This window comes from Dipteris shenzhenensis, chromosome 23, assembly GCF_047967505.1.
Source record: "Dipteris shenzhenensis isolate YYH24624 ecotype China chromosome 23, Dip_SZ_1.0, whole genome shotgun sequence".
Lineage (NCBI taxonomy): Eukaryota > Viridiplantae > Streptophyta > Polypodiopsida > Gleicheniales > Dipteridaceae > Dipteris > Dipteris shenzhenensis.
This window is the reverse complement of record NC_141618.1, coordinates 732,901-743,149: the sequence shown is the minus strand read 5'-3', so window position 1 is coordinate 743,149 and position 10,249 is coordinate 732,901. Positions and strand designations below refer to the sequence as shown.

General features: G+C 41.3%; 1 protein-coding gene across 1 annotated transcript; it reads left to right on the top strand.

The window, feature by feature from the left end:
* The first annotated feature begins 7,503 nt into the window (after positions 1 to 7,503).
* LOC147886829 (uncharacterized) lies at positions 7,504 to 9,005 on the top strand. The gene has a single exon (XM_087394902.1). It carries the CDS (start codon positions 7,651 to 7,653, stop codon positions 8,452 to 8,454), a length of 804 nt encoding a protein of 267 aa, XP_087251028.1. The 5' UTR covers positions 7,504 to 7,650; the 3' UTR covers positions 8,455 to 9,005.
* Positions 9,006 to 10,249: the final 1,244 nt, after the last annotated feature.

Genomic DNA, 10,249 nt, shown 5'->3' with positions numbered 1-10,249 from the left:
CAACACTTTGGTAAATTGGAAATGCCAAAGTACAATGGACGAGGGGACCCCGCCAAGTTTCTCCAACTCTTTTGATGCAGCATGTTGTGCTGGAGGCGACCAGTCAAATGAAACCAAAGCCGATTGGTTCCCGATGGCCCTAACCAATGAGGCTTTGGAATGGTACCTCGAGCTTCTCGTAGAGGAGAGAGCCACATGGGCACTACTATCTGACCAGTTCAAAAGAAGATTCCAAATAGAAAGGCTGCAAGATGACCCTGCATTACAACTCGGCAATATAGATATGCACAAGAAAGAAAAGGTTAGAGCATACCTGGGAAGAATGAAAAGATTAATAGCAAAATGTGATCCCCATCCGGATGACGAGTACCTCATGGCATGGTCATCTCTGGCCTTAAAAAATCCATTTGCAAGGACATGAAAAAAGGTCAGCAGTTATGCACATTTCAGCGATGGTCATGAAGCTGCAATTGACATTGAGGATGGCATGACCGATTCTAATAGCGATAGTGATGGCTATAAATCAAGTCATTGCGAGATAAGAAATCTTCAAAGAAGGGAAGCACTTCCGACAAAGATCGCATCACCGAGGATAGAGTGGAAGCCACGGCCCTAAGAGTAAAAGATGAATTGATGCAAGCCATCGAGCAAAAGCTGCGTGTTTCTCAGCCACCACAGTACCCACAGAGAGAAAATGTTTGGCGCCCACATTGTATGGCCAACCATACAGCCAATGAATGCCCAATCTTAAGGAACATACTAAACCCACTAGAAGTGGCTTAGCCCCCACGCTTATGGTACCCCATTTGCAATGATGCAGGGCATGATGTAAATACTTGTTTCTATAATATGAGGGTAGCACAACCTCGACCCCAACAATACCAATAGCCGTCGTAAATCCCAGTGTACAGGAGACTGGCACCTAATGCACAAGTGCCACGTCTCAACCCACTCTCAGTGAGAACACAAGCTCGGGGGGGTCATTATGTATAAACCCTCTATATCATGTGCGTTCAAGGCCTATATTTAGAATCCCTTATCTGTAAGTTTTTTCATTAATAAAATGTACCCCTTTTCTATACAAATCTGTAAATTTTTTCCAAAACTATTTTAAATAGTCCCTTATGTATATTTATTTCTGTAAATTTTAGGAATAAAAAATTTCCTTCTGTCGAACTCACGTGATAGGGTTACATATGATGAGTGACCCCCCCGAGAGAACATAAGTGCCTCAACTAATGAGGAATTCCAATCCTCTGCAATATCCATGGGCTCCCAATCTTGCTCAAGTAGTTTTGGTGCAACAACTCCAAACTGAAGAGCTGATGAATAATAACAAAAAAGAAGAACAAGGGAACACATGTGAATTGGACCAAATATCTTCAAGTGGAGTTAGCAGCCAAGCAAGCACCTCAAAGTGCCATGAAGGCCTAAGAGAAGTTCCCGATTACTTCAAAAACTACACTAGAGAAGAAGCAACAATAGGAATGCCTAGGCCAGTCAGGGAATCAGAGCTCAAAGAACAGAGAATATTGAGGTTACCCCAGTTTATGAAGGACCAACCAAGACAAGGAAACTAAATCTTGCCTTGGACGGTGAAGAAGAAAAGCCTCTGTACATCGGTGAACAGCTCACTCTAGAAGAAGAAAATGAATTGAAAGCATTGTTAAATAAATGAAAGGGATTTCCCCATAAGTTGCAGTACATACCATACCAATAAGGGAAGGATCCAAACCAAAGGTATGTGGACCTTATAGGACAAATCCCAAGTATGGCACCCATGTGTATGAAGAACTAGAAAAACTACTGGAGGCTGGTTTCATTTATGAGATCGAGCATACCGATTGGTGTCACCAACTATGATTGTTCCTAAGAAAAACAAGAAGCTCAGAATATGTGTGAATCTCAAGAACATCAATGCAGTAATAATCAGAGATCATTATCCCCTACCATTGACTGAAACAGTTTTAGAAAGGGTAGCAGGATTTGAAGTGTATAGCTTCTTGGATGGGTTTAGTGGGTACAACCAAGTACAAATTGCACCTCAAGATCATTCAAGCAAAGATAGAATTGCCACAGATTAGGGCATTTTTGCATACAGAGTCATGCCATTTGTCTTATGCAGTGCCTCATCTACTTTTCAAAGGGTAATGTACACCGCCTTCAAGGAATTTCTCAACAAGTTTCTACAAGTCTTCCTCGATGACTTGTGCGAACACTCAGGAATAAAGGATCACTTGAAATGCCTTGAAGAAGTGCTTAAAAAATGCAGGGAGTATGCAATCTCTTTGAATACTCTAAAATGCCAATTCTTGGTCACACACGAAGTAGTCTTGGGACACATTGTCTCTCGACATGGGATTGCAACTGACATGGACAAAATAAATATCATTATGGAACCCCCCCCTAAATGCCAAGGGAATTCAAGTCTTCATGGGACATGCTGGATACTATAGAAGATTCATACTGAGGTATGCCATGATTGCAAGGCCCCTATACAAGCTCCTAGTCAACATCATTTGGACAGACGAATGCGAATAAGCATTCAAAACCCTCAAGTGGAGATTGATCACAGCCCCTATTCTAATGGCACCAAATTGGGACATAGACTTTCAGGTACATACTCATGGTTCCAATTATGCAATAGGGAGCGTGTTATGTCAGCCTGGCAAACACAACAAAGACTACCCAGTATACTTTGCAAGAAGACAGCTAAATGATGCAGAGGTGAATTACACCACAACAGAAAGAGAAGCCTTGGCAATGATCTAAAGCGTGAATAAATTTTGACACTATCTATTGGCTACTGACTTTCTCTTCTACACAGATCATCAAGCCTTATTATATCTTATGAATCGGCCATGTACCATAGGCCGGATCACTCGATGGCTTCTACTACTACAAGAATTCAATTTCAAAATCGTGGTGAGAAAAGGAGCTCAACATTTCATTGCCAATCACATGTCACGATTGAGGACAAGAGAAGAGCTGGAAGGAATAAAAGATGATCTACCAGATGCCGCATTATTTCAAATAGACGTTGTGCTTGATTGGTGTGTAGACATCATTGGGTATTTAATGGCAAGAAGGCCACCTCCTAAAATGAAAGCAGTGGATGCTAGGAAAAGCTGCACCCTATCAACTCATTGCAGGACAACTATACAAGATGGGCAAGGACCAGGTTTTAAGGAGATGTGTGATGCCACATGAGATCATGCCAATCCTCAGTGAAGCACATGAAGGCATTGCAAGTGGACATTTCCAAGGGGAAGCAATAGCAAGAAAAGTCATTCTCGTAGGATACTGGTGGCCAACAATTTGGTCAGATGCCTATGAATATGTCAAGCTGTGATGTATGTCAACGAACTTCTAAACCACAACACAAAGACTTCAATCCCCTAACAACAGTCGTTGCACAAAAACCCTTTGAAAAATGGAGGATTGGTTTTGTGGGTCCCATCCATCCCAGCAGTAAAAGGAACACAAGCACGCTACATCATTATGGCCACAGATTACTTTACTAAGTGGGTTGAAGCTAAAGCCGTCAGAAAGGCAAATGCCAAAAGCACAACAAGGTTCTTGTATGAGAACGTGATCACCCGATTTGGATGTCCCATTGAAATTGTGTCAGATAGAGGCACACATTTTGTGAATGAGGTCATCCAAGAACTCTTGTTTGGTTTTATGGTGATCCATAGAAAGAGCACACCTTACTACCCCCAAGGGAATGGACAAGTCGAATCCACTAACAAAATTCTATGTATTGTCCTCACCAAGGTAGTAGAACCAAAGCGTTCTGATTGGGCAAAGAAACTAAATGCAGCCTTATGGGCATATAGAACCATACTAAAGGTTAGTACAAGAAATACACCTTTTCAATTGGTGTGCGGTTGTGGTCCTAGTGGAATTTGTAATACCTAGTCTACGCATAGCAGTACAAGAACATATGGGAGATCATGCATCGTTGAAAGAAAGACTCTACCAATTAGAGAAGCATACAGAGACCAGATTAGTTGCCTACCATGCCATGACAACAGAAAAACAAAGAAGGCATGGTTTAATAGAATCCTCAAAGACAAGCATCAAGGAAGGTGACCTGGTTCTGCTGTACAATACCAAAGTCCATAAGGGCAAGCTCAAATTTCTAGGTCAGGACCCTATAGAGTCAAAAAAATGAATCCCATTGGAGTTGTGCTGGTAGAAGCACTGGATGGAGTCTAGTTCACAACATTAATAAACAGGAGCCGACTGAAGCGCTACTACAAAGGGATCTCCCCAAACATGTGGCTTAGATTATGATGAGACTTTTAGCCCGGTAGCAAAATTTATGACTACCATAAGGATGATTATTGATTTGGCTGGAATCTGTGGCAGATGCATGTTAAAAATGTCTTTCTAAATGGTTCATTACAAGAGGAGGTATATATGCTATAGCCAAAGGGGTATGTACACCCTAAGTTTCCAATGCATGTGTGCAAGCTAAGAAAAGAACTCTATGGGTTGAAAGAAGCACCAATGGCACATGGTGTGACAAGAGAAGCAAAACCTTGCTTTCAAATAGTCCAAAGCTGATTACTCCTTATATGCACAACAAGAACAGTCAAAAATTGTAATCATAATCATATATGTTGATGACTTGACCATCACAGGAATCTATGATGCATGAATTATAGCAAAAAAGAAGCAATTGGCAAGAGAATTTGATATGAAAGACCTAGGACAGATTAGGTACTTTCTTGGCATTGAAGTCATTGATGCTCCTCATGGTATTTGGATGATTCAAAGGCATTATTCCTTGGATATGTTGGAAAAAAATCGTATGACAACATGCAAACTGGTTGAAACTCCTCTTGAGCCAAATACAAAGATAATTGATGATGGTCACCACTTGTTGCAGCATTCAAGAAGATAGTTGGAAGCCTAATATATCTCACCCTCATTAAGCCGGACTTGCGCTATGTATTAGGTGTGGTGAATCAGTTCATGCAAAGCCCTATAAGAGTCACCTTGATGCAGTGAGGAGGATACTTAGATATGTGAAAGCCCCAATCAATGCTGGCTTGTTCTATGCCAAGAAAGGAGGAATATGCTTGCATGGGTATACATATGTAGATTGGGCTGGTAGTATTGATGATAGGACATTAACTACTGAGTATGCATTCTCTCTTGGAAGTGGTGTAAGTTAGTTGAAGCAGCAAAAAGAAGCTCACAATTGCATTGTTAAGCACAGAAGCTGAGTATAGAAGGGCTTCCATAGCAGCATATGAAGAAACTTGGCTAGTTTATGCATTCTTGGCCCAATGGTGATATGCTATGACAATATAAGTACTATAATGCTGGCTAGGAATCCCATTTGCCATGCAAACTAGAGAGGCTTTAGGCCTATGTGATGTACAAGCTCATGCTGAGCTTTAGGAGGAGATTGTTGATGTATGGACACCATGGATATATGGTTATAGAATGGTATAGAGTTGATGAGGTGGAATCTTTATAGTATGGGTGTAAATGGACTTAAGGGGCCTTATAAATTGAAATGAAGTGTAGAAAAGGTAATGCGACCTACTCGGGAGGTGCACCAATAATGAATCCTAGGTATCACATGTGTTCAAGGGGTATTAGAAAAACCAGATGGACCGCTCTGCAAATGTGTGGCTTCCAACATCGGAGCTTGGGGACCCCAAAGGTTAAGAAATGACACTTTTGCACCCTCTCATCTTCCACGATGAGCTCAATCTGCTCCTACACTTCCATCACTCTAAGCGTGCCCTCGGCCTTGAAAACGTCCTCACTCTTTGAGCATGCCCTCACCTCCTCACTCTCTGATGGTGTGCAATATGGGCACATGAATGCCAGCTCTCTAAAGAACAAGCAGATGATGATTGGAAGAGGCAGCTCAAATTCTGGGAGTACCTATTTCCCTCTTGAATATAGGCGCTCGAAATGTTCTAGAACGTTTTTTTCCAAAACGAAGGTTCTAGAACATCGATCAAATGCAAGCCCAATTAATCCTTTTGCAAGCCCATCTTCGTCCCCAAAAAGTAAACTAATTAATTAATACCCTCATTTTATCGATTTGGGGGGCCCTATTTCCACCTATCAGGAACCACTTCTAAATATTATTTTTTGCTTGCATCCAAATATTTCAATTTTCTTAGAGGTTATCTTTGCTGTGCGAGATGAAAAGTTGGAGAAGTATAAGAAGACATTTTTCAATAAAGGTATGCCCCCACACCTTTATAGCATTACTTAGAAAGCTAGTAGTAAGATGCAAGAGAATGAGCTTACTATATGTATTTCTTATGTATATTAAGATAACAATATATGATAGTGAATCATTAGCATGTTTAAAAATCTTTTACCATTTTTGCAATTGAATATCAAAACCATACAAAGAACATGAGCTAAAACATTCATCGTTGAAAGCAAAAGGAAACTTCATGCTTTAATTGAATGAAATGCTTAAAACTTTACACTGTACTTTAATAAGTGGGGGAAGTGCCAAGAACCATTGTGCAATGAGAACAGTGTGTAGTGAGTGAATAGAAAAAGATAAAGAAAGCATCCAAATGCACCAAGATAAACCTTGCCAAAGGAGCCACTTTTGAATAAATATGTGGTGGTGTCTTTAGGGAAGACAAGGCAAGAAAGTGTTACAAATATTCAATTCTCTGTTGACAAAGGTAAGAGTATCTAGAGAGAGCCAAGCATGTCATTTTAGCCACTATGCAAAAAATCAAAAAGACATTAGCATTAATGGATGTGAAAGTATTAGGGGTGACAAAGATTTCAAGGCACAAAAAGTCAAATTTACAGAAAAGCTAAGGCCCTACCAAGGATCATATCATTAGATAACACGTTTCGCCTCTCTGACTGCTTTGTGAGGTCGCCTTTGAAACTCATCTCCATGTTCATTGGAGCTGCCCGATCACGAGAGCTCTCTGGCATTCTATTTTTAATTGGTTCTCTCGAGCCTAGTTCCCCACTTAGCCTCGGTGGAAGATAGTGCTACTTGGGGATCGAGGGCAATGCTTAAAGCTCTCTGCCACATATGCAGTCTAGTTGGAGCCTTTGCCAGACAAACTATATGGAGACAAAGAAACGATCTCATCTTTCGAAACCATAAGGTCTCATCTTCACTCTCCCTAACGGCTCGAACAAGAACTTTAGAGCTTTTACTATACTACAGTAATTTAGAGTTTGTTTGCAATTTTGCTTTGCCTGGCACTCATCAGTTGTACCTCTTATTTTTATTTTATTTATGATATAATGCCTTTAAAAAAAATTTAAATAATATAATTCCTTTTTTTCCTCGTGAAAAAAAACAAGAAAAACTTAATAATTTATTCTCTCAAAGTTGGAGCAAAAAACGCCATCACAACGAGAGCATCCACTTTAATTAGGAGAAAGAAGGAAAAGGGCCAAAAAGAAGAGATAACACGCGCTTCCTGATCCCGCTGACGCGTTCTGCAGCTTTCCACCACAGCATTGCCACTTTGCTTCGTCGCCAAGATTGACCGCCCTCTCGGAGGGAGCAAATATATTCAGGCCATTATAGAGTTTGCAAAAGAGAAAAACGTATGGTAGAGCTTGTAGAAGAGAAGGAGTATCACGCAACGACTGTTTGACACCACAGCTCCCAGCAACACTATCATGAGCTCTAAATCCGACGACCCCAGCTCTGTAGCCAAGACATTGCCGCGATGGGTGGAGATCAGAGATGGTGGGATGTTAATCACGGGCTGCAGTGAGAAGAAGCGTAAGAGGCCTGCAAAGGGATCCAAGAAGGGCTGCATGAAGGGGAAAGGTGGCCCGCAGAACGGACAGTTCACGTATCGCGGGGTGAGGCAACGTACCTGGGGGAAGTGGGTCGCGGAAATTCGAGTGCCTCGCAGTGGATCTCGCTTATGGCTTGGCAGTTTCTCCTCTGCAGAGACGGCTGCTCGTGAGTATGACAAAGCAGCCAGATTATTGTATGGGTCCAGCGCTATACTGAACATTCCTGAAGATCAAGAGGAAACGAGTAATTCTGAGTCAGCTCCTCCTCTGTCTACTTCTGTCATCGTTGATTCGAGCAATAATTCCTCTAGCGTAAGTTCTTTTGATTCTGCCAAGCTGGAGAATTTGATAGAGTGTTCGTCTGTGATTTATGATTCTCAATTGCCGGCAATTATGTGCCACAAAACACCCAAAGAAGAAGAGTCCGTGCAGAAGCCTGAACCTTTAGTTCCGCAACCAATGCTTATAAAAGTCCAACTTGATGAATTAGAAGCCCCAACAGGTCTATTAGAATGCGGGAATATGCGATCCACGACAGGATCGACTCAAGACAGCGGCTACAGCGTGTGCGCTCTGGAACTGGATTGGTATTGGGACGAGAGAATTGCATTTGAAGACGTTCATCTTGTCGATTTCCCGGACATGCATCTGTCATCGGACCTCAACAATGGACAATAGGATGATCTAGTGAAGGATTGTGTGTGGAAAGTTTAAATGCATATGAAGGTGGAGTCTTATCATGGGAGAGGGGAGGAAGGGATGTCATCTCTCGTGCCCCTCTTGCCTCTTCCTACCACCTCTCTCCTTTGCCTCTTTCTACTTTCGTTTCACAGCCAACTTAGGGCCAATGGATGTGGCCTTAAGACCAGCAGGGATCCCTTTTTCAAACAATTGGAAAGCATGGAATGATGACATGTGTCCTTGTTCCTACCTCCTAAACTCATGAAAGGATGCCATATGTTCTCTCCCACCCAACCCATCCATAGTTATTTTGAATGGTAGCACATAGTGGGAAGGAAATGGTATACAAATCGATACACATGCATTTGAATATGGACGAGACCTCTTTTTTCCATTCCCATACTATTTCCTCACATATGCTAAAACCTTTACTCTCCCTAATGCTTACTCTATCCCTCTAATTATCTCTAATAATGATCTACCTCGCTCCTCTTTGCTCCCCACTCATGCTCTCTTTCTTTCTTATAGCCACCACTTTGTTCCCTTTGCCTCGTCTACCTTAAATTCTCCTCTCTCTTTTGCTTTCATCTGTGTTGCTTGCTCTCTTTTTCTTTGCGAGCCACCACTTTGGCCCTTTTGCCTCTTTCACCTTCAATTCTCCCCTCTATTGCTTTCATCCATGTTGCTTGCTCTTTGGACTTTAGTATTTAGCCATTCCCATTCCACCCTGTACTACCCTCTCCTTCCATCGAGCTTTGCTACCTGCTATTGCTCTCTCCATCATCTTCCATGCATTATTGCTCCTTTTAGCTCAATGACTTGTCTCTTGCTCACCATTTTCATTTTGCTTGCTACCATAATCGGCTCATTATTCCTTTGTAATTTTTGTATATGTTTCAGTGTCTTTTGGTTGGTTCTGTGCACTACTAATTGTGTGATGATATATTGTAATGTGCTTGTGGTTTTGTGTTTATTTTAATGGTTTATCAGATTACATCAAGTTAAGATAGGTAGGTTAGTCAACCGATTTAGGCTAGGTGGGGTTGCATTGGGTGTCGCATTGCATGTGACTTTCTTATATGAAACTAGAGGTGTTTTGTAATTGGTTTCATCTTAATTGGAACTATGTTCCCCTTCCTTTACAATAAGGATAGGGGGAGAGGGGGAGAGGTTGTATATAGTTAAATATGGACATGTCAAACAAATAGACCTATTAATTACCATACTTTGGAAACTATTGGTAAGTTAGTCACAAAGTGGATTTATGAGTAAGGGATTTTAAAATTTTGTAGTATTTTTTTCAACATTTCACAAAACAAGATGCATGTGTGTGTGTACTATCTTGCATAATTTTATCCATATAAGGGAGGCGCAAAGAGAGAGAGAGGGGGGGAGGGAGGGAGGGTGGGAGGGAGATGTTGAGAGACCATGCTCAACATCATGTGATTATATGTGCATAGCACTAACCCAATAGAGTGCTATAAAGGAAAGGGTTAGATACCCTAACCCTAACCCTAAATGGGTTTGTATACATTCTACATTTTCAACTAAATCTAGTGTATAGTTAGTCATTTGTGGTGTGCTTTCTAGCTGTGCCCTCTCTATGGGTTTGTATACATTCTACATTTTCAACTAAATCTAGTGTACAGTTAGTCATTTGTGGTGTGCTCTCTAGTTGTGCCCTCTCTCCTCTTCTCCTCTCCCCTCTTCATATTTTGTCATGGCATCATAGCATCCTCGCCTTCTACTGAGGCATTGTGATCCGTATGAGAGAGTGTGATTAATTGAGAGA

Bases quoted from the DNA above. Each gene is read 5' to 3' on its own strand.
- LOC147886829 (XM_087394902.1), top strand. From the start codon at position 7,651: ATGAGCTCTAAATCCGACGACCCCAGCTCTGTAGCCAAGACATTGCCG.